The sequence below is a fragment of the Alosa alosa genome, chromosome 6 (genome assembly GCF_017589495.1).
Source record: "Alosa alosa isolate M-15738 ecotype Scorff River chromosome 6, AALO_Geno_1.1, whole genome shotgun sequence".
Lineage (NCBI taxonomy): Eukaryota > Metazoa > Chordata > Actinopteri > Clupeiformes > Clupeidae > Alosa > Alosa alosa.
Window position 1 is genome coordinate 22,242,539 of NC_063194.1, and position 24,094 is coordinate 22,266,632.

General features: G+C 46.1%; 1 protein-coding gene and 1 long non-coding RNA gene across 2 annotated transcripts in view; both read left to right on the forward strand.

Moving 5' to 3' along the window:
• Nucleotides 1-4,849: 4,849 nt before the first annotated feature.
• Nucleotides 4,850-24,094, forward strand: part of tnrc6c1 (trinucleotide repeat containing adaptor 6C1) — a 41,726-nt gene continuing 22,481 nt past the window's right edge. The window contains 5 exon segments of the mRNA XM_048245487.1: nucleotides 4,850-4,875; nucleotides 7,706-7,727; nucleotides 16,135-16,237; nucleotides 17,570-17,626; nucleotides 17,629-17,973. Of these exon segments, the coding sequence (XP_048101444.1) occupies nucleotides 4,850-4,875; nucleotides 7,706-7,727; nucleotides 16,135-16,237; nucleotides 17,570-17,626; nucleotides 17,629-17,973 (553 nt within the window).
• LOC125295871 lies at nucleotides 5,242-17,619 on the forward strand. The gene is made up of 4 exons (XR_007193699.1): nucleotides 5,242-5,265; nucleotides 7,706-7,727; nucleotides 7,863-8,021; nucleotides 17,570-17,619. It is a non-coding gene; the product is annotated as an uncharacterized LOC125295871 (long non-coding RNA).

The following is a 24,094-nucleotide window of genomic DNA, read 5'->3' on the forward strand; positions in this document are numbered from 1 at the left end:
TTGCTCTTAAAAGCGAATCACGATCTGATATCATGCCTGCTTCAGTATCATCCAGCAGGCTGTGAAAGAATTGACAGCCATCACAGCATGTGGCTCAGGGTTTCTGCTGCCTCTGATTGGTTGGTTGATGTGATGGAAGTATCAGTAGCAGGTAAATGAGGTCCTCTTTGAGGGACTGTTCTCTGGCAGATTCGGCGAAGGCAGGTATAAGGAACATCCCTGCAGGATGGAACTGGTGCTCCATTAGCACTAGTTCTGATGAAGATGAAGGCGTTTTGCTCAATCTTTTAAATCACTGTGATCATTTAAGTCACTATCAAGCACCCATGCTGTGCCTCTAATTTGTGTTGGCTGTGTTATTTTTCAGTGTAGGAAACGTAGTAAGGCAAGGCATAAAGGCAAGGGCCCATTCTCAGTTTAGTAGAGTGATTTTGGGGGAGATCCACAGTGCCAGGATGCTGTGTGCAGTTGTAGTTAGTACTGGGAAAACTAACTAGAGTCTTGCATCATGTTTGACGTTAATCAGCTTGCCTGTCTGATGAGATCAGTGGGTTGTGCGGTCTTACAGCCATGCTCAATGCCCTCTCATGGCCCTCCCACTGTTTATAACTGTTTGGGGACATTTAACAAAACATGAAGCCTTTAGCAGGACTCCTGGATTTGTCTCCGTTCAGCACCGCACAGTGTTTCCCTTCTGTTCCCATGCATGTGATGTGCACCAAAGGGAAGGGGGAAGGGCACGACCTGGAACCTCTACAGCTGGCATGTGCCATTCCAATGCCAGCCTCTCGCTTTCAGCTTGGTGCCCTTGGATGAGCTCTGCAAGGCAAAGCCAATCTAAGCTGTATGAAAGAGAAACACTATCTATCACTCCTGTCTTTCCCTCTCAGCAGTCGCGGTCCCCGGTGAACTCTCGGAAAAGAATACTTGTTCAGTTCTTGTTAAGGATTTTAAGCAAAGTGGATGTACTTGGAGAAAAAAAAATGAAAATAATGGTATTTTGAATGTGAAAAGCTTTTTAGTGACATATTGAAGGATTTTGCATTTACCATTAATTCAATATTTTGTGATAAAAACACACTGACCGTGGCCTCATAAAGCCTCTTTTTTATCTGCTCAATAGGTTCAATTTAACTTTTTTTAAATAAAGGTATTTCCTTGAAGGCAAGGCATTGAGATTGCTTTAACACCTGCCCTCAATCCATCAGCGCTAATCCCTGCACTCCGCCTAATTTAGTCCGTCTGTGACATGAGTCTCTTCTTAAGTTAAACCCATTACTCTGCTGAATCGTTTCATGTTTTGCATTTCATTGAGACGAATGCACTGATGGTGAAAGGCCTATATGGGAGCGCAATGACAGAGCTTTTGTGGGGGGACTTTTGTGTGATCTATTAGAGCAATAAATTGTCGGCTAAGCTTATGAAAGTGCTGTCATTAGTGACTTTGCAAGGCGATGAAAGTCACAGTGGCTGAATTGGCCATGAGTCAATTCATAGGATAGACGTTATTTTTAGACAAATCTTTTGTAGGACAGAAGCTAAAGGGTAACACGGGGGGCTTCTTTTCATTTATAGTATGTCTTTTTGGGAAACTCATCATCAATGAAACAGCCTTTCCTCTTGTAGTTTAAGATTATTAATTCATGTGCTTTTCAGTTTGCTACTTTGCCTCTTATGGTTGTCTAGACTTGTATAATAGAGAATTGCATGATGCTGTAATTGTTTAAACGTTGTATTATGATAATGGGCATTTATTTTATACAGTATATAATAGATATGCTTCACTATGGCTTGCGCCTAATGATGCCAACAAAATTACTTTTTGTCAGACACAGAGCAGCCATATTGTGGTTTTGAGTAGCAAAGGAGATTGTTGATCTAGAACACTCTATTGGTTTGATCATCGCATCTGATGTTGCCGTCCAAGTGCAAAGCAGGGGATTTGTTAAGAGTGATGCCATTAGTGATGAGCGCTACATGTCTTGCCTGCGTAAGTGTTAGTCTTACAGCGCTGGCCCTGTGCCAAGAGAGAGTGTCTAGACCCCCAACCACTCCTTCCCCGCTCTCTTCCTCCTTCATCCCTCTGTCTACTCTGAAGGAATGGGTTGATGAATCCGAATCTTTCTCGTCTGCATCATCCAATTTACTTGTTTATGACAGGATAGCGTCCCTCCTTTTTTTGTTTTCTTTCCCTTTTTTCTTTTGATTGTGTGTTCTTTTGATTCCTCTCATCTTTCTTGCAAGTCCTATTTATGTTGTTTCAAAGACAGTTGACATATTTTGCCTTTTTTTATCTCTTACAAACCAATAATATTTCAGTTTATTACAGAATTACTGGTATTACATGAGTGCATGCATAGCCGTGTACAAGTACAATGTATACAACAGCTGAGTGCTCAGCTCTAATACTGTACTGTACTGTGGTTTAGATGCAGGATATTTCCTGTCATTATTTCTTGCTGAATTTTGTGATCTGAAGTGTTAGAGTTGAGGCTTTTCTAATGCAGGGTAATGACTGTGATTAAAAGGATATAATTAACAAATCTTAAAAGCCTCGAGTGCCTCACTTTTCTCACTTTTCTCTGAGATTATGGTTCTGTTATTACAGCCAGTCAGGTTGAATGGAGCCTCTGATCTGTTTATCTCCAATGAGATTAGCTAGGTGGTCACCTGTGGTTTTCCTTTGAGTGTCTTCCTGCGTCCCTGGTGCTGTCTCCCTCCCTTAGCCACCTCTTCCTGTCTCTCTTACCCCTCTGTCTTACCTCAGTTTATCTTATCTTTAGTCCGCTCCCTCTCTCTCTCTGGTGGGTATGAATGGTCTTTTGTTGACATTACAAATGTACGGCCAGCTGCTAAATAATTTGTGGTAGGATGATGAACAACTGTGTAGCTTGTAGGTGAAAGTTTACTTTCGCGTTTGCTTTTGGACCTTTGTTATGCTTAGGTGGCTTTAAATGCTCTCTGGCAGAACAAACAAGAGCTAGAGCACTTTGAAACTATGTAGCCTACCTGAGTGAATCCCTTTTTTCTTTTCAGTAATATTTTTGCAAAAAGTCTTAAAAGTAGCTAAGCTGATAATGTGCCTGCCTGCTTAAATGCCAGTGCAGTTCTCAGTTTAGCTGTAAGCAGTGTTGTCTTCATTTAAAGCTACTTTCTGAGCAGATAATGAACCCCAGGGACCAACTAAGGCTGCAAGATTTTAGAACTTTATCCGCTTATTTATAAAAGCACTCATTTCCCATACTTTTTCTCCAGAATGAATTAATTTATGTGAAGAGTTCAGGGTGGGAATGTGAAAACTAGTAGCCTAGCTAAAGTGGTAGAAGGTTAACTTCAGACATCTTTGCCATTTGCATGTCTTCAAAGTTAGAAGAGGAAGTTATACTGGGCTTCAAACTTGACCTAAAGTGGTGTTTTATGAAGTTTTGCATTTTTAAATTGAATTGAAACAAAGAATTGAATTCATATATACCCTTCAGGTGTCTAATAATAGATGACTATGCTGCTAGATAATAATATAATGGCCTAGTAATAGGCCAGTAGATGCATGAACAATTCATAAAGGTGGGTAACATTTTGCTAAGAGCAGACTAGGCTTCCTTAGATCCTTGGTCATTCGCAGTATGTGAAAGATCTGGCTGAGTCTTTCAATACAAACGTGCCTTACGTTTAGCCAGATCTGCGCAGCGCTGTTCCAATTGAACGCGTCCGCTGATTTGACGATACCGGACCAGGAAGCCATGGAATTTTCTTCCTACAGATACAGGTCTTGTTATAACCTCTCTGTACACTTTCAAAGTTTACAATACTTCCGTTTGTCTGTAGAAATCCTCACCACAGTAACACAGAAGTGTAATTATATTTTGAGTGTTGTTAGTGGTATAAAATAGTGACCTTGTAGTGGCACCTTGCCCTGTTAGCATCACTGTCAGCCTGATACTGATAATGCAAATAAACGCTCAAAACGCCACCAAATAACATAATTTTGCTCTCAATGAAAAGTTTGAAGTTGTTAACTACCGCAGATAGACCCTAGGTTATTTTTACTCCGGAGTTACACTTTAATATGTGTAATTTAACAAAATGTCACACTCCAGTTTAGCTCTAAATGTAGCCAAACCCCTACTATGACTGTTCTTTATGTAAGTCAGGAACAGCAAGTTGTCAGGAAGCACATTAACTGTTTTAGCACATCTTTGGATGCTTGTGTGTGTGTGTGTGTGTGTGTGTGTGTGTAAAGAGCTGAGGTCTGTGCCCACTGGCACTGCCCAGAGGCCACCTGAGGTGATACCGAGACGTTATGTCACCTGGTGAATGCCCAAGCGTCCCAGTGTTCTGGCTGTCGGAGGTTAGGCCTCATTGGTAGACCTGAAAAAAGCAACAATGCTAACAGTCTAACACAGAGTGTTAACTGTTGCACGTCTATGGACGCAAACCGTTGAATTTTTTTCTTTCATTTGTTTAAATGTGTACATGACTATAAGAGCTGGGGAAGACAGTCTGTCTCCACTGGCGCTGCTGGTCTCCATGTGGTGCACATGATGGATGTAGCCTGAAACAGACTGGGTCACCCATCTGTGGCTGAGGATCCTTCCCAGCCAGCAGCCCCAGGTGGGGGTGGGGGTTGACTACAGCAGGTGCAGCCGCTCGCCCAATGAGCCCTCTTGCTGAGGACTCTTCATAAACTCATCTGAGCAGAGCCATTTTTCATCCCGGCCGCTCTGATCGATGTCCAAACCTCTCCCCACTTCCACACCTGACGGCCTCAAAGAAAGACGAGGAAGACCAGTCTCACTCCCGCAGCACTCCGGGTCGGCTTTCATCCGCCGGAGTGTGTTTGAGTGCGATAATGACTGCTGCTGTCGCTGTCACTGGGTAATGATGGCATGATGGCAGTGCCTAGAGATCTGTGTCTGTGTCTCTCCTGTGAAACGCTGTGTTGTTTGGCTCAATAGCTCTGGGAAGTAGCCGCTACTGCCATTCCCCTCTGTCTTCGAACGGCATTAATTGGGTGGAAAGCCACAGTTGGAGTATCACCCAACGAGTTGCTTTTTTTATTTTTTTAATCAAGCAGACCTTGAACTAACTGTCTCTCTCTCTCTCTCTCTCTCTCTCTCTCTCTCTCTCTCTCTTTCTCTCTCCCCTATCTATGCTTTCCACAGCCAAGAGCAGAAGCAGGGAACACAAATAGAGAACCATTTGATGGAAGAAAAGAAAAAGAGAAAGCCAGAAGAAAAGAAAAAGAAGGACGCTGCTCAGAAAAAGGTGAGGCCTGCCAGGGCTTCCCCACTCATCCACTGTCTATGCACACCTCTGTAAACTGCAGTAGTAATGCACTATATTAATGTCAAAGCAGATTTCCATCCATTATACTTGGTTCAAACCCACACTCTTGCTGGAATAGCACACATGCCCTCAGCTTGCCTCAGTCAACCAATTGTCAGTCTAGTTGCGAACCAGGCTTGTGCACAATTCAGAATTGAATTGAGAATGACTCCTAAATTCCAATTCAATTCTTGAATTTGAATTAAATTTGAATTAAGGTCAAAAACAGGATGTAGAATTACAATTCGAATTTGAATTAAAGGAAGTAGAATTGAAATTCAATGAAATTCGAAGAAATTCATATACATAATTTAAGGGTAGTGTTTAACAATGAAGTCAGATATGACTGCATTAAACACAACTTGTAACTTAAAACAGCAATTCCCATTCCAGATTTGTCTGTAATGTCAAGTTGTGCAAACAAATGCTCACTTAGTATTGTGCACTTTCAGTACAGTACACAGAAATGCTATTTCAATTAACTTGGTCATTACAATTACAAGTAAAGTATACTGTATGTTTATTAAACACAAAAGGTGTATTGAAGTTGTGCTAACTAATGTCACAGTTCAGCTAACTGATTTGACAAAAATGCAGAATACTACAGACCCGCCTACATATTGTTAAAGGCATCACATATTAATCTTTCCTGAAATTCAATCTTAAGTTACAATAACAAAGTGACAGTGACACTAAAGGCTATATATAGTGTTGTTGTGTAATTGATATGTGATTTATATTGATACATCACCCCATCAATGACTATCCAAAACAGACCAAACCTGTGAGTAGAACTAGTGCTGACAGTTATAGACAGACACAGATCTGTAGCTGGAAACCATACATACAGGTACCCAGTCTCTGCTAAGTTACTGAGGCTAAGTTACTGAGGCTAAATGTGAGCTTGATTAGGATTTTTATGGGTGCTCTCCTTGCAAACTTATGTTGTATTAGGCATGGTGGTGTTAGTGGCTGTCCATTAAATGCCACTCTCCTCTCTGGTCAGGATATTAATATCAACCCCAATGCCTTCACAACATCATGGATACACTGAAATGCCAAAATCAGGCCTTTGAATGCAGTGGTAAAACAAAGTCCTGACTCACTGTGGACATTGAAGATTAGGGGGTTCCCTGAACCACTGGACAAACCCAGGTGTGTGCCACATATTGGTGGTACATAGTGAGGTCTCCCCTTTACTGTGCAGTGTGTAGAGTGTAGTAAAACAAAATACCAATGTAACATGTTGCTGAAGTTCTACCCACAGCATTAGAGTGTTTTGGATAGTCATCCACATAAATTACACACCAACAGTATATATATAACCGTTAGTGTCACTGTCACTTTATTGTAATTTAAGATTGAATTTCAGTAAGGATTAATATGTGATATCTTTACAAATATGTGGACCAGGGCAGTGGCATTCCGGAAGTGCATTGTGGGAATGTAACATCAGTTAGCACACCTTGTGTTTAATACACATTATACTTTACTTGTAATGACCAAGTTAGGTTAAATTAGAATTATCCTTAGTGTAAGTGTACTACACAAAGTAAGTTTGCACAACTTGGAATTCCTATCCCAGATTTGTCTGCAATTTCAAGGCAATCAGTTTGCATGTTTTTTTTAAACTACAGTTAACTAACAGGTTAAGTAAGGTTAACTAACTCCACAGTGTAGCAAAACATAAGCAATTCAAGTATAGTTTACTTGATTTAAATGATCATGTTCACTTAAATTACTCCTTTTAGCCAAGTTATCTCAAAAAGCAAAATCAACATAATCAACAAAAGAGAAAAAACTGAGTTATACTAACTAAACATTTTAAGTAAGAATAGCTATTCAATTTTACAGTGCAAAGTAACTTTCCCAAAACTGAATGCATGTGAGATTCAACACATTCTTACTGTTGTGTGACTGTGGAATTGCTTTGAATTGCCATGAATTTAATTCCACTTCCTGTCATTCCAATTCTAATTCAAATTCAACTTCCTGTGGGGCGGAGCCAATTCAATTCAAATTCCAATTTGTGAATTGAATGGAGATCCATTCTAAAATTCGGAATTTTGCACAAGCCTGTTGCGAACATCACCTCCAAAAACAGCCTAGAGATTCAGTGACTTTGAGTTGAGCTACAGGAATGTTACCTCTCCTTCTCCGAGTGCTTCATTGGTCTGCGGTCCTCTTGTATCACTGCCAGAGATGTTCCTTCAGGCAGATTTGAAAATTAGGCTATTCCAGTTGTGTAACCGACACTGTCAACTTGAATTCTTCTGTGGCGTGCGTTTCTTGTGGCATATGTTTTTCTCGCTGACCTGCTCTGTTGTCAGTGCTATTGGCAAACAGCTCTTCTGACCTCTTTTCCTCTCTTCTTTTTCAGGCTGCTGAACAGAAAACCAAAGGTGAGTTTTGAACCCCTTGTCTCCCTGCCCCATACCCCTCTCCATACACCCCTGTTGTAATAAGCATTTAAAACATGGCACCACACATTTCCCCTTGGGCTTCACCGCTTGATGCGGCATCCAATTTATTTTCAGTTCGTTTCAGTGGGCTCGTTTGCCTGCAGAGACAGAGAGAGGGAGAGAGAGAGGCCTCGCTCATCTCAGCCAGAGCTAACCAAGCGTGAGGGCGCAATGACGGCATGCAATGAAGTCCATTAGGAGAGATGCTGATGGTGGAGGTTTCTGAAATGCAGAGTAGGTGTTGCATATGAAAGCTTCCTCCTGCTGGATTTTCGAAGTCTGTCTTTTGTATTGTTGTGCCATGTTAAAGATTGTGGAGGTGGGAAGACAGTTTGGCTAAAGTGGGAGACATAAAAGCTTTGGCCTGGTGACCATAAAATGATCCAGACATAACCACTTCATCCCCTCATAAAACGCTAGCAGCACACAGAAGCAAAAGGAAGGAAAAGAAATGAAAGCAGAAAGTGAAAGTGAGAATGAAGAGTCTGAGCCCCAACATTTGCCTTTAACTTGGCAGGGCTTGAACTCCTCACCCTCCTTATCTGTATAATCCTCTGTCCTGAGAGCCCTTTCCACAGGGGACCATTAGAGACACTGAACTGCGCTGTCCCCTGAACAGACAGGACAGGAGTTCCAGGGACTTGGTGTTTGGCAGCCGTGATGCTCGTTAGCGCATGTGTTGATTGAGCTCCAGTGCTAGCTGGAGGAGCTCCTGAAAGCCAGGAAGGCTGTTGGCCAAACCAAAACGCCGGTGCAAAGATGAGCAATAGGTCGTGTCGGGGATCTGAACATGACACATACAGTACTCAGCTGATGCAGTCAGTCACACAAACAATCTTATTTGTTCATTGGTTGAATTGCGCCAATGAATGAATGAATCAATCAATCACGCAAAGAAGAATAAACATTGACTATGTGTTCGAACATCATCTGGGAGTCATATGTCTTGCTCTGCGTGGATGTTGAGCCCTTCCAGATAATTTCCAGTAAGTTTTGCGAGGCTGCATTCGCGGAATGGCCAGTTGGCCTCTGTCCAATAAGGTCTCTTAATCTGCTCATGCGTTTGTTTGGTCGTCCTTATCCCTGCCGAAGGTCTGCCACGTCTCCAAGGCTGACCAGCTGACTCATGTGAGCACGCTCTTGCATTGCATTGTTCTCACTGTTCTCAACCGTATTACATTCCCACGTACTCACCTAGAACATGCATTTATCAGCGATACATAGCACTGTGCAGATGTAGATGTATGTGTGATCACTAATTCACGGATGGGATAAATGCAGAGACCAAATTTCTTATAGGCAAGTATACTTGGCCTGTAAACCTGGGGCCGTATTACAGAAACTTCCTATCTTAAGTCCTAAGTTAAGATAGGATATGTTTCTGTAATACCAAATTGACAAAAATCCTATTTTATCTCAGGTTAAGATATCCTAAGTAGGCGATCTAGCATCGACGTTCAGCTTTTATGTCTGTTACCTAGCCACAGATGAAACTTGTTGGATCATGTCACTTCACAACTGACAGAGCCGTCATGACGGCGCGTCGGCCTCTCCAAAAAAGGTCGTAGCTCCTCTGCCAAACCCAGGACCATGGCCCGGGGAAGCCTGTACCGGCTTACAAGTGTTATATCGTCGAAACGTAAAACATTGTGGGATCCCTCAAAAGCCTTTCTACAAACACGGTGTTTCCCACAGAATTGGTTTCAATTTGTGGCGGTAGCGGACTTGGACAAGGGGGGGGCCTGTCACTTTAAGACGTTTGAGGGAACCCTTGCAATTGTAACACAGTTGAAAGGCTGCTGATGTGTGGATGCAATTCATAACGTTTTCTACATAGTTAAAATAAAGGTTCGTACTTCTCCTTGGGACAAGCACTTTTGAATTTTGGAAAACACTTTTCCATTTACATGGGGATTTTGCAAACATTCACTGTCAGAGTCAATAAAATGAGCCCTTCAACGAAATTGACAAGCAGCTGTTAAGTAGGCTAAGCATGCTAAATTCGACATCCAAACAGTAACGTTAGCTTTGAAATACTGGTTGATTTCATAACTTAAAGGAATTATCCGGAGTAAAATGCACTTTAGATCGATTTACGGATGATTGGGAGTACATACGTTGAGTTGACATCCAAATCATGTCATTCGGATGTGTTTTGAGAAAGTTCGATGTTACCGTTTTTAGTCAAAGCTCGTTAGCGTGGAAGTGAGAAGGGCATATTATTTAGCGCTACAAAAACGCTATTTTTATACCTCTTCTACAGTTCCAAACAACATTGCACTTACGTGGTAGTGAGTAGAGGGTCCCTAAAGCCAAACCAAAGTATCCCTAGGTCTTTGTGGTCGGATAGAGAGTCCAGAATGAATTTCATCAAGCCAGTACCTTTCCGGAAATGTTGCCATCTTTGCTGCAGAAGGAGTCGATTGCCAAGTGTGCTCTGGAAATTCACAATTTCGTCGCTGTTTAAAAAAAAAAAAAAAAAACATAGTCCAGTATTTCTTTTGAAATTGAAATGAAGTTGTATGGACTGGACCATTTTTTTTTTTTTAAACGGCGACGAAATTGTGAATTGAAAGTATGACCTCAATTCAAGTTCAAACCTATCAGTTCAGTGTGGTTAGCAACAACACGGGCCCCTATGAGCGTGCTTAATAACTATGCAAAAATCTATTTGCCAATGTAATACCGTGACAAAGATCCTAAGCACAAACATGGGCCAGTGGGCCAGCTAAAACTTGTCTCACGCCACATGATGTCGTTAGTTCATGCACGGGACTTTGCACTTTGCGCAGCATTTAGATTAAGGCCCTACATGTTGGTCAGTTTAGCTTAAAGAGCATACCTGATAACCTGTGCTTCCTGGCCCAGCAGGCCTAGCAGGTCAGCCATGTCGTATGGCGGAGGCCGTGGGATGGCGTTGTGAGGGAGGCTGAGTGAGGGTTTGGACTGGCGTCTCGGACAGGGCTGACTCGGCATCGTTTGGGGGAGAAGGGGCCGTGTGGAAGCGGACTCCTTGGACTGGGCGTGTGCAGGGGGAGCAGGGGATGGTGGGGGGGGGGGGGGTTGTAGCCACGTGTAAGACTACACTGTCCTTGTACAGCAATGTGCAGCCAGGAGGCCCCTGTCAGGGAGGAAAGGGGAAACGAGAGAGAGAGAGAGGCAAAACATGAATGGAGACTGGACTGGATGTCACATTAAGGATAGGAGATTTCATGGCCGATGTTTGTGCTGAGCCAGAAGCAGAAATTCTAAAGGCATTACGGATGTGGGGGTGTTTACTTGAAACAGGCTGTACAGGAGCGCATCACATGAAAGGCTGACTGGGCTAGCTGCTGCTATGAGTGAGTGAGTGAAAGGAGAAACAGAACGAGAGGAAAGACAAACATCAAAATCGAGAGAAGCGAAGCAGAGGGAGAAAGTGAGCGGCAGAATCGTGTGAAAGAGAGAGTGAGAACACACTCGGGTTTCCTGTGGGTTCAGTCTGGGGGGGTTTGGCAGCAGAACGACCCAGGGGGCCTCAGAAGGTTTTTTTTCCCCTCTCTCTCGCTTTCCACCGACTGAAAAAACATGGTCCCTCTGCACACACACACACACACACACACCACTGCCACCCCCACTGCTCCAGCATGTGGGAACACACACACACACACACACAAACAGCGGGGTCTATTACAGGAAAGCACTTCATCCCTCAGTAATGCAAAAGCAGGCTGTGCGGCCCCCTTCTTTTCCTTTTGATGTTAGTAAAAGCGTCCGTGGACTGGCCTAGATTCACTCGTCTGCTTGTGTGCGTGGGGGCTGGGATGGGGAGCAGAGTGGAGGTCTCAAAAGATTCATTATACGCACTTATCCTTGTTTTTCCATCGTGTGTGTGTGTGTGCGCATCTCTGACAGAGACACACTGCTGTCATACCCAGCTCCCTGAGTTGCAGCCTCTCTGTCATGAGGACTACAGGTTGTCATGACACACACACACACACTCACACACTCACCAAAAACACATTTCTCTTTCCTACACAATCACTCACACAGCCACACACAGCCCCTTTCCACCCACAGCTGTCCAGTGTGTATGTATGTTATGGGATGAAGGCGGCGGAGATGGAGAGGGGAGAGAGAAGCATGCTATCAGCTGGTGCGAGGTGTCGCCTCAATCTCCCAGGACCCTTTCAGGACAAGGGGTCTCCATCTACACAGGTGCTTTGGAACAGGGCGCGCCTGCTTGAACCAGTTATTAAGCCCCTTTGCCATTTGCGCCTCAGCCACAGAGGCGTTTTTCTTTTCTCTCTGCGTGAAGTGCACCTGTTTGTGTCTCGTGCTGACAGGGCTCCGGGCTGTCGGGCTGCTGAGTACTTGTGATTTTGGCATTGCTGTTTTTCTGTATACTATTTATTTCACAGTCACAATCCATCTGAGTAATCTGCCAGTTATTTCATTACAGCTGTAGTCAATATCTTCCCACCCCTCCAAGTGCACTTTTGATGTTGAAATCTTACTTCCCTTTGCATGCCTGTCAGATCCAGGCCTTGTATTATATCCTCCATTGATTTCTTTCTCTGGTTTTCATTCTGTCTCACTCCTAAGCTGAGTTTAGGGACCAGACATCATAGACATTTGTGTTGTCTGACCTTTTTGTCAAGCTCTTTCAATCTTATTCTGCCATCAGTTTGTTCTTATTCCATCAGGAGTGAGGGTGGGGTTATACACGGATATGGAGGGAGGTGTTGGTTTTGCTGGAGAGAGTATTCTTGTGTGTCACTCTGGAATGGGAGCGATAGAAAGTGCTGTGTCGGGGGTGACAGATTACAGCAGGCCTGATGTGGGGACAGACAGCCTCCAACTGGGGCCATATTTATAGCCCTCCCCCAGACTGCTGCCTCTTGCTCTCTCTCCTTTTCCCTCCCCCCCTCTTTCTGTTCTTCTCTCTCTCTCCCTTCCTCTCTTTCTGTCTCTCTCCATCTCTCTCTCTCTCTCTCTTAGTGGGGGGGTAAGTTCTTCAGTTGGCAAGGGCATCAGGAAAGGCAAGAAGAGAGAGAGGGAGAGAGAGTTGATCAGGTTGGCCATATTTGAGCTGGCTTGCTATTGTAGCTCATTCCTACAGCCCCTACTATATATCTCTTCCTCCTCTGCCTCTGCGTTCTCTTCCTGGCATTTCCGTATTTTAAAAACACCCAGCTATGTGTGGACATAGTCTGAATCCAAGGAGCGTTGCTGGTCTACGGAGTGGCTGGCCAGGAGTGGTGCGGTTAGAGTGGCCCACGTAGACACTGGTGCGGTCTCCCTCCATGGCCCCTGTCCTCCAGGGTTCAAATGCACACTGCCCAGAGCACTTCCCTGCTGTCAAAGACGAGGGAATGGAAATGAATCCCTTCCATTTACTCCAGTAGTGTGACTTTTAGAACCCCAGAACTAAAGAGGACATCCTGCACTAGCATGGCTTTGATGAAGCATGCCATCGTTGAGTCCACATTATGGCCTGTTTGAATCAGGGCAAAACAGCAATGTGACTTGACGCTAATTGGGACCATGTGCATCGGGTCACTGGCCTGTATGTGTTATTGCATGGACTTCAGATTTTTCGGTCTAGGGTCATCTGTCTTTCTCTCAGTGGTCCAGGCCTGCCTGTGAGTGGTTGGTGTCCTTTGGGAAATTGTTAGAACTGTCGTAAGCCAGCTGGTTCCTGGCGGTATTCCCCACTGGAATACAGTTCCGTGCCCACACTGATATTGGCCCAATGTGTTTAGTGTGGCTGCATGTCTTATCTTTTATTGTAGCACATTATTACCAGTACAGTATAATGTATCATATAGTCTATGTGTTTATTAAATTGTAACAGGCCACAATGTATTGAGTCAAATATGATTGACCAGTAAAGAATGGCACCAGTCTGTTTTGTATTCTGTTACTGACTACATGATTGTCTGTCTTAGTGATGGGAATATGGGCTGCGCTTTGAGCATCAGGAGGGGACTGATAGGGGAAGGTTGTGGATGTCTCCATAGCAACAGCCCCTTCTCTCTATCTTTCTCTCTCATTCTCTCTCCCTCTCTCTCCCTCTCTCTTTCCCTCTCTGAATTTCAGCTCACATCTCCTGTCTCTTTTCAAAAACAAACCCAGCCCATAACACACACTAACAAACACACTGACTCAAACCATCCAAATGCATTTCTCTTAAACCTCAAGGTGAGAATGTCAGTTAAGTTCACTAGTAAGCCCTAACACTAATCATATTTTCGACAAAACAACATGACTGAATGCTAGGAAAAGTCACTAGGAATATTACAAGGTACAGTTGTGTAGCACCTTATGCTGATCAAGCGTGAGTCAATGTGTAACAGCATTCCACATTCATTAGCATTAGTATTCATTATTCAACTAATCTGACCGATGAAAGGCTCAGTGGCAGGTCACACAGTCAGTCTGAATCGACCGAAGCCCATAATGTTGCTTAAGACAGCCGTCACAGTTGCCGTCGGTGTGGCCTTGAGTGAGGCGCTTCGGCCGTCTCCACAGATGAGGAAAACACGTTAATTGCACACCGCTGGGAGGAGGCGGCGCGCCCACAGGAATGTCCAGTCAGCACATTCCGCATGAGGAGCCCAAGGTGCTCGCTGTCTCCAAACATCAGCAGTCAGAGACCCTCGCAAATGACCCGCGCCTCCCTGACCTCCATCAGTGTTCCAAATCAAATCTGCACATTCGCCAGAAAGATTAAAAATGTTGTGTTATTTTGTTTTTGTTTTGATCTGTTTGATCTGGGGTTTTTTTTTGTCAGTGGCACCCTATGTATTTGCTAAGAAGACGTGTGTGTGTGTGTGTGTGTGTGTGTGTGTATACTGGTACAAACGATGTGGCAAGGAAGAAGCCTGCAATAGCTTTACGATGTGAAGCTTTGTTAACCCACAGGACTCTCATTGTGGTCTGAGAACACGCAATCCATTCTAGATGAGCCTGGTGACAGATATGACAAAACACATGAAGATGTAAGATAAACCAGGAGTATGAGGTCACCTAATTTTACACTCTTTCATTCACACGATAATTCATTCATGTAGAAGTTGTGTTTAGCTCTGTGCGATTTAAACTCTCGGTCTCTGTGTTTGTGTGTGTGTGTTTTTTTCTTTATTGTTTGGTCTTTTGTGTTTTAAGCATGCCGAGTGTTTTGGCTCTGCAGCAACTGCAGTGCCTGAGGCTTTCGTTTGTTTGTTTGTTTGTTTACTCGCTTGATGTTGTCGTGTTGGGAGAGGAGGGAGGGGGTTGCTCAGTCTCCCATTCCAGACCCAAATTACAGCTTGCCTCTCTCTTAAGCCAGCATGTTGAAATGTCCATTTATTGATATAGGGAAACACACAACATAAATACAGTAGTCTTTATTTAATTGCCAGTGAAGAGACCAATTTTGAAAAAAGAATTTGTGTATGTGTGTATGCATCCGCATATCCAGGGACTGTGCCGCACAAACAAGGATTTAACACCCCTCGTCCACCCCCAAGCCTGTCTTAATCGCCAGACCTCTTCTTCCTGATACTGCACTGCACCCCCCCCCCCCGAGTCTGCCCCTCACAGCTTTCTGTGCTGCTGACTTTGGCGACCGAAACGGGCCCAGGCTCAACTCTCGACTCTTATCTGTGTGATTTAACCCGTCTGCAGCAGGACCCGGTGTGTGTGTGTGTGCGTGTGTGTGCCCCCCCCGGGACACATTTGCAACCACTGACAAATAGTGGGTCAGAAAGGGGTGATTGAAAGCTGGAGGGGGAAGGAGAAGAGGAGACCAGGGGGGATACAGAGCGAAAAAAGAGAAGTGTGAAGCGAGGTGGGAGGATGAAGAGGGAGATGCCTGGAAATATACAGTACAGAGAGAGGAGAGAAGAAAGAGAAGCACAAGGAGGGAGGAAGAGAGAAAGACCGCACGGGTATGATACAGAGAGAGAGAGAGAGAGAGAGAGAGAGAGAGAGAGCTCCTCCCCTCGTTGGCCAGCCGAGCTCGCGGCTGGCAGGCAGGCAGAGCTGGAATTAATCAGGGGATTTGGCGTCACTGAGTGCAGCGTTCAGTGAGGCTGCGCGGAAGGACTCCCCTCCTGATTGGGAGAAAGGAAGAGAGGGAGGGAGGGAGGGAAAGAAGACGAGACGGAGAGAGAGTCAAAGAGAAGTGGCAAGAGAGAGATGGAGTTGGCGAGGGAAATAAGAGGTGGAGGCAAAGCGTTGAGGGATTTGTGCGTGTGTCGTCATGCGTGTGTGCGTCTTGGCGTGTCTCGTGTGTCGTGTGTGCTGCGTGTGTGCGTCTGCGTGTGCGTGCGTGTGTGCGTGTGCCTGTACAAAAATGTGTATTTATATGTGTACCCATCAGGTTCTGTGCTTTCTCAAGAGGGCCTCACTCTTACGTAAGCTTGCACGCTCACTGTGGCCCGTCACCTCTCGTGTCGAGCTCGAGTCTCACATGGGTCAGAAGAGTAGGAGGAGACCAGGAGGCCTCTGAGTGGCTTACTGCACACAACGCAAGTAGCCCAGTAGCTGCTGCCCATGACTCCACTCAGTATTTGTCTCTGTGTGATCATCTTTGTAAAGACAGAAGGGAGGTTGGTGGAGGGCTTCTCCTCTCTTTAGTCCTCATAAAAATGGTGAAACACTTCAGGACATGCGTCTGCACAGACTTTTCCAAGATGTGTAGGTCATTACACACACTGTATGTAAAGTAAAGGTGTGCGCTGTGTGTGACACTGGTGGTATTTCACATCTCCGCAGGCAAAGACTACTACCTACATGATACTCGTGCACGTGCATAGTTGGAAAGAGAACACACACACACACACACAGTTATCAAATGTAAAAGTATGTTTCTCAGTTTTCATGTGCGGTCATAACAGAACAAATGAATGCAAACCTCTCTAGCCTATAGGCACCACTGCTGTCACATTCCATGCGTCACGACATTCGGCTGCAAGTGGCGTCACTCGATGCAGTGATGATGACCGTATCAGTTTGAGCAACCGTGCTGCAAACAGGAAGTGTGACATCTGCGCTCGGCAGGTGTGACAGGAGCAGTTATGTTAAGCATGGCAGTAGTGGCGGAGGCGGCGGCGTACCTCGGGTGTCGTCTTCCTGGCTTGGTGACTGTTTACGTTTCTCATCTGTGTGGAACATCGCCTTCGCTTCCTCACCACCACCTGTGGAGTTTAGGTGTGTGTGTGTGTGTGTGTGTGTGTGTGTGTGTGTGTGTAAGAGAAGGGCGTTGTGTAATCCATAGGTGTGTGCCTGGGGAGCTGGGTTACTCCATTGGAGTGTGAAAGTGCGAGCTTCTCTGGTGGTGGATGGGAAGAGTGTTTGGGAAAAGCAGGCGTTTCACATGTTTCCTCCTAATGCAGTCAAGCATGTCTTCAGAAGCCTTTTCGCTGTAGGGACATTACAGGGCAATAGAAGGCCGTTGTCTTTTATGATTTAAAGTCTGTTGTTTTTAAAGGGACATATCCCTTGCTTCTCCCACTGTACTTCTGAGAGCTCTTGGTGGTTGCGATCATTATAGGATGATATCAGTGCTGACTACAGTAAGGACTGAAATGGTCATTCATAGACAGAACTGCCCTGGCACCCCCTCTGGTTTCTGGTGCTTTGTTTTCATGGTGTTCCCCGTCGGATCTCCAGCCTAATAACCAAGTAGCTTCCTGGGTTGTAGCATGTAGGCTAACCCTTGTGTGTTTGTGTTTGTGTGTGTGTGTGTGTGTGTGTGTGTGTGTGTGTGTGTGTGTGTGTGTGTGTGTGCGTGCCTGCCTCTTGTGTCTCCCCAGTGCCAGAGTCTGCCAAGCCCGGCCCTGCCCCTCTCCCCCCCACCAGCCCTCCCGGGCCCCCAGCAGCGGCAGCAGTGGCAATGGCAAGCGCGCTCCTTCCTCATCCTCCTCTTCCTCCTCCTCCTCCTCCTCCTCCTGCACCTCTAGCGCTCCCCAGCAGCAGCAGACCCAGCAGCAGCAGACGGCCGGTCCGCGTTACCCGCCCCGAGAGGTGCCCCCGCGTTTCCGCCAGCACGAACACAAGCAGCTTCTGAAGCGGGGCCAGCCTCTCCCGCCCGGTACCCTGACCCTGACCTCTGCACCGGCGCCTCTGACCCCGGCCCAGCAGTCCTCTTCGGCCTCTGGCCCAACGTGCGCTGGCACTTCGCAGACACCAGCAGCCTCCAGTAAAGCTCCGGCATCAGGTTAGCATCATCGCCGCTCCGCCAACACGCTCCCTGTCCACACCTCACACACACACCCTCACCATCACCCTCCTGCGTCTCCAGCCTAGAGCCTTGACCTTTGACCCTTTCAGTCCAACTCCTCAGCTCTTCCTCTTATTTCTCTGCTGGAAGAAATCACCTCCCTGTGGAATCAGGTGTTGCATGGCCAGAGCTGGTCTCTTGGGCCCATTTGCCTGGTCTGAGCACAATGGGATTCTTTTCCCCCCTCTCCCCACACCTGCCGCTGGTTGGTCTCATTTCATGATTTGTTTGTGGACCATGGCCTAATATGTCATCAACATGCAACATGCAGCTATATTTTACTAGCTTATCTCGCTAGGCAGCAATGCAAAGTAAGAGAGTGAAAATAGAAGTTGTAAGAAGGTTAGACGCATACCTTCAAGCATGCACTGCCACATAGCTCATTATTTGGACACTTTGAGATAAATAGAGAGAGGGAATTTTGGTCAAGTGGAGGAGATATGGGAGGAGGGGGCAGTAAAACATGAAGTTTGTGGTCTCTAGGGATCAGATAGATCCGCGTGGGAGATAGATAGCAAACATGTAAACACAGCTGTCTTCTCTGCTGGATGTCTCTACCCCCACCCCCCTCACGCTCCAGCTCTTCTATATCTTTCCTTGTCTTTTTTTAAGAGCTGCGGCTTATTGTTGTTTTGTTCAGCTGTGGGGAGAGGGAATTAAGTGTAAGGGAGAATGGGGAGTCTGTTGCCTGCAGACTTGCAGACTGTTGCTTGTGAATCCAGTTTTTGTTGAGTAGGAATACGTTTCCTATACTGAAAGGTCATTTCTTAGTCTCTTTCTTTGTGCATTTATGTACTGTATGTCTGTCTGTCTGAGTTAGAACGATAGGAGGAGAGAAGTAGTTATAAATAAAGTGTGTATAAATATATATATAAAGTGATTGCCAATCTCAGCCCACTGGCGAGTGATGGGTGGATCTGTTTGGCGAGTGAGGAGGTGCAACCTTGGGGAGCAAGAGGACTAAGATGGCGCAGGCCCAGAAGTGGAGTGACTCACCGTTGCCGGTAACACCAGCCTGATCTCCCCCAGCTGCAGCCCCTCACTAACACACCCTGTGTGTGTGTGTGTGTGTGTGTGTGTGTGTGTGTGTGTCTACTGTATGTCATACGGTATCTGTGTGTGTGTGTGGGTGTGTGTGGGTGGCTGTCTGACAAAGAGGCTCTGTGTGTTGTCCAGAACTCCAGTGGCTGGCCTTGTTTCACACTCAGAGTGTGGACTCCTGCAGTAAGCAGGGCAAAGTTGTAAACACTGCACAGAGGACAACACACTCGTGTTCTACCTTTTTCCATTTCCTCTCACTTATTTCACTGAGATCTCTCTTTCTACACCCCCCCCACCCTCTGCTAGCGGCGTGGTTTGTGCTCGTGCAGCGTTGGTTGTTTTGGACGTTAGTGGCTGCCACGTGTTCAGAGCGATGGCTACGCAGGATGTTACTTAACGCAGGTCGAGGAGCGAGAGCGCGTAACATGAGCTACCTCCCTCCCTCCCTCCCTTCCTCCCTTTCTCCTTCTTTTCTCTTCCCCCCTCTCTTTTCAGCGAGACGCTGCTGGACAGCGTCCCACTCGGATGGCAGCCATGATGCTCTGGCTCTGTTTTACGGCCCTTTTGCTTCACAACGGCCACATTCATTCCCTCCTTCTAACTTCTCATTCTTCCCTTTTCCCACTCCTCCTCTTCTCTTTCAGTAGTTCCATATCCTTCTCTCCTCTTCTTTTTTTTCCCTCTCACTACTTTCCTTGCCTTCTGTCTGTGTGCACTTTAAACCTTCCAGTCTTTACTGTTTGCTCCCTCTTCCATTCCTCCTTGTCTGACTCATGTCTTCTCCTCTCTACATCTTGTCGTTTCTCTCCCCCTATCCCGGGTTATTCACTCCTCCTCTCATTCCCTCTGTTCCTGCCCTCTGTCTTGCCCTTTCAAGTTTTCACAGAACTTTTTTCGGCCCCGGTCAAGATGGCTGGCCCAGCCCCAGGCAGTCAGCACCTTCTAGTCTCTTGGGCACTTGGGCAGCGGCTCAGTTTCACATTGAGAATGTCTCTGTCCAGCACTCCAAACAGCACCCCTCCCTCCCAACCCCAGAGGGATCCCTTCTAATCGGACTCCTAATCTCCTGCTTGCCCTCCCCTGGTTCCCTCTGTTGTCCCCCCTTTTTTATCCCCCTCTTTCTTTTCTTTCTTTCCTCTGGCTTTATGCAGATCAGCTGATTGTAGAGTGCGGTGGCAAAACTCGGTCAGTCGTCACCCCCTCCATAATGGGCCTGGCATCCTCGGGATCGGGCGTTCATGACCGTGGGCGTCTGGGCAGCGCCGAGCTTGAGCCCCCTTGTGTGCTATTTTAGGAGACCCTGGGGGGACCCGCCGGGTCCTCTCGAAATGGGGGAAGCCGTCTGTTCGTGGGAGGCTGTGTGTGTAGCAAATGGGATATGGGGAAATGAATGGGATACAGTTTCAAACCATTTGCGTAAGACACATTCCATATTTACTGAGCTCTTGGCAGCTGGAGTTGAGAGAGTTTTGGGGGGTGGTGGGGTGAGTGTGATCTGAGTGCCAGACCAGGGCATGTGGGAGGGTCAAGATGGAGCTCCAAGAGAGAGAGAGAGAGAGAGAGAGAGAGAGAGAGAGAGAGAGAGCTTGCTTTGAGTGTTTATGTCTGAAGGAATGTTGGGTTTGAAAGGGAGTACAGTGGTATTTGTGAGTTTTATTATGCATGTGTTTTAGTGTAGATGATTACTCTGTGAGGTAAGTGTGTGTGTGCACAAGAATGACAGAAATAGAGCAAGAAAAAAAGAGAAATACAGAAAAAATGTGAATGGGATTGCATTATGCTTGTTGCAGTGTGATTTTTATCGTAGGTGTGTGTGTGTGAACCATCCTGAATGTGAGCACAGCAGTGTCGGTCCTGTGCTCAGTCTCTGGCTGCTTGCTGCTACCTCGCCTGATTATGTCGGGCTGCATTTGCGTCATGACCTCACGTCCTCTGCCGGGCATGCTGGGTAGTGGGCCGTGTGCAGAAGGCAGTCTGACGAGGGTTGCGTAAGACTCATCCACTCCCACAACACCCCCAACATCATTCCCCTCCTCCGCTTCTTCAACCCACTTGTGCACAGGCAGAGTGGTGATGTCAGCAGCAAAGCCCCAAAGCTAGTCCACGCACCTCTTTCTCTCTCTCCCTCCTCTCTCTCTCTCTCTCTCTCTCTCTCTCTCTCTCTTTTTCTCTGACACACATGCACGGACACACATACATGCACACATAAATGTAAGGTTGTTACTATATCTTAGGACTACCCTGTGACATGGTTTAAGGGGGGACTTAACAGTGCATGTGGAAAAGTGATTGTGCAAAGCCAACCCCAGCCCCTTGTTATTCCCCTAGTTACCATGCCAGACAGTTTTGCTTGGCCTGCTCCCACTGGCTGTTCACAGAAGTTCATGGACTCTGCTCTAGCTTGAGCTGGCTTCCACAAAGTAGTTGATCCTCTCTTTGCAATTCTGATTTCATCTTGTAAGTCTACCCCCCTGTGTGTGTGTCTGTCATGGAAAAGTCATGGAATTCTAAAATCCCATTTTCCAGGCCTGGAGAAATGATGGATTTCAGTCAATTCATTGAAAGTTTTGAAAAAGTCATGAAATTTAATTTAGTCATACCAGGGACGTAGGGAGGAGGATCCCTGCAATGGAATTCAGTTACTTTCTTCATAGAAATGTAATCGATACTATTGTGATACACTCAGGCTTGGAATTTCACCAATTTAGGGGCAAGGCCACTTGGCCTTCAGTTGGCCATATTTGGTGGGGGGCACAAAGGCCAAAGTTAAAGGAACCGTATGTAAGAAATGTATTTCAATTAATCATAAAATGGCCCTGATATGTCACTAGACATTAAGAAGTCATGTTCATTTCAAATACTTATATCACTGACAACAGTCTGTGAAGGGTAGATCTTCAGACCCAAGACTGATTGATAAACTGATTGAAGAAGCAGAGCAGGTGGTGGAGCCCGGCACCGCCACTTCTACAAAGGGCTTATTTAGGAACAAAGTAGTAATTAAAGTGGCTTTGATTGCATCATTGCATGTTTGGCTGGAGAAAGGCGGCCATTGAATTGAGAAAATAATAAGTTGCTGTTCTGCTCAGTCTTTGACGCATTGTGCATCGGGGGAAGCGTCGGGGATCATTTGTAAACAATGGCACTCTTCACGAGGGGAGCATGGTGCTCTGGTGCCACTTTCTCTGGCAGCATCACTTTCACACAGAGCATCTCACTTTCCAGCATCTCCCCCTCTCTTTCTCTCTCTCTCTCTGTCTCTCTCTCCCATTCTCTCTCTCTCTTAGTGTCTTTTTTAGCTGTCTGTAGTATGCCTCTATGTCTCTATGGCCTTCATTTGCTGCCTTTTTGCTGTTATATTCCATCTCTCTCTCTCTCTCTCTCTCTCTCTCTCTCTCTCTCTCTCTCTATCTAACCATCCCTGTCGCTTCTCTCTCTCTAGGTTTATTGTGACTGTACTTAGCGATTGGCATCGAGGCATGTTCTCATAACAACCATTCAGTTATCCTAAATAATATTACATGCACTTTGAAGCAAGCAAAATGATGCTTTTCTGCTTTGACAACATCTGTTTCACTGGAAGGGGCAAGGGGGTAACAACAGGACAGTACTACTGAGACTGACAGGTCTGGTGGTAAGGCTAATATTACGAGAGTATTAAAATACAGGATGTATATAGAAAAAATATAAAAACGGGAAGACAGGAAAAAAACTAAAATACCTGAGAAACCCTGAGAACCTGGGAAGATTGACAGGTGTGTGTGTGTGTGTGTGTGTGTGTGTGTGTTTCTCTTGTTCTGCCACTGGAGTGCTGAGTAGAGCAGAGCATGGAACAGCTCTGGTATGTCAAGTGTTCAGCAGCAGACTGAGAAGAGGCATGTCTGTAATCAGCAACAGAGACTGTGGACTGTGTGTGTGTGTTCTTGTGCTGTGTATGTGGATGTGTGTATGTTGTGTGTGTGTGTGTGTGTGTGTGTGTGTGTGTGTGTGTGTTTGGTAGATATGCACAGGAGCAGAAAGAGAGAGTGAGGTCTTGTTCCCGAGTGTCCGGAAGCCCAGGACAGACCGCGGTCTTTGTCTCTGGGTGCTCGGCGCAGCGTTCTCAGGCAACGCCATTGTGAGCCGCGCTGCTAATTGCTGCGGCAGTGTCGACTCCGAAAAAATATTTAGTGACAGATTTGGAAGGCATGAAAGTGGAGGAGAGAGAAAAGAATCCCCTCTTGCCCTGTTTCCTTTTTTCCTGCTGCTTTGTCCCCCAACCCCCTCCTGCCCCCCTCTGCCAACCCAGCCCCCTCGTGATCGCACAACACTCTCTGCACTAACCCTCTCTGCCAACACCCCCTCCCCCTTGTATGAGAGAGCGAGGGAGAGAGGGGAAGAAAGAGAGGAGAGACTGTTTCAGGAACAGAGGGAGGGAGTTCTAAATAAAAACAGCTGAGAGGCAGCAGTGTGGAGGTCTGACCTGGCTCTAAGCGCGCTGATGAGCACCGATAGCTACGCTGAATTGTTGACATGCTAAGCTAACGTTAGCTTAGCCTAGCCGAGCGCAGCCTTTTTCACCCTGAGCCCAAACTGACGTGCCACAGTGTAGCTGTGATGACCACCTCGACGTGACACGTGACACCTGCACTCCTTCCCTCAGGTATTTGCAGCCTCCCAACCCCCGCCCCCCCCTTACTCTTCTCTAACACCAGGATAGCCACGCCACATCCCTTGTTCTCCTTTCTTTAAAAAAAAGACATAAAATGTCTTTGTGTGTGTGTCGTTGACAGACTTTGGGCTCTGGCTGGAGGCTGCTGTAGGAGAGGGTGCGCTGGGGGGTGGGGAGGGTTGAAACCAGAGAGATTTTGACAGCTGCTGTGTGCAGTTTTGGCTCCAGTTCAAGTTTGATAAAATGGCGTCCTATGCAGCATAGCCTAGCCATACACACTCACAGCAAGGACAACGCAGCTCAGAGAACATACAGGATCTCTCTTTCTCTCTCTCTCTCTCTCTCTCTCTCTCCCTCTATCTATTG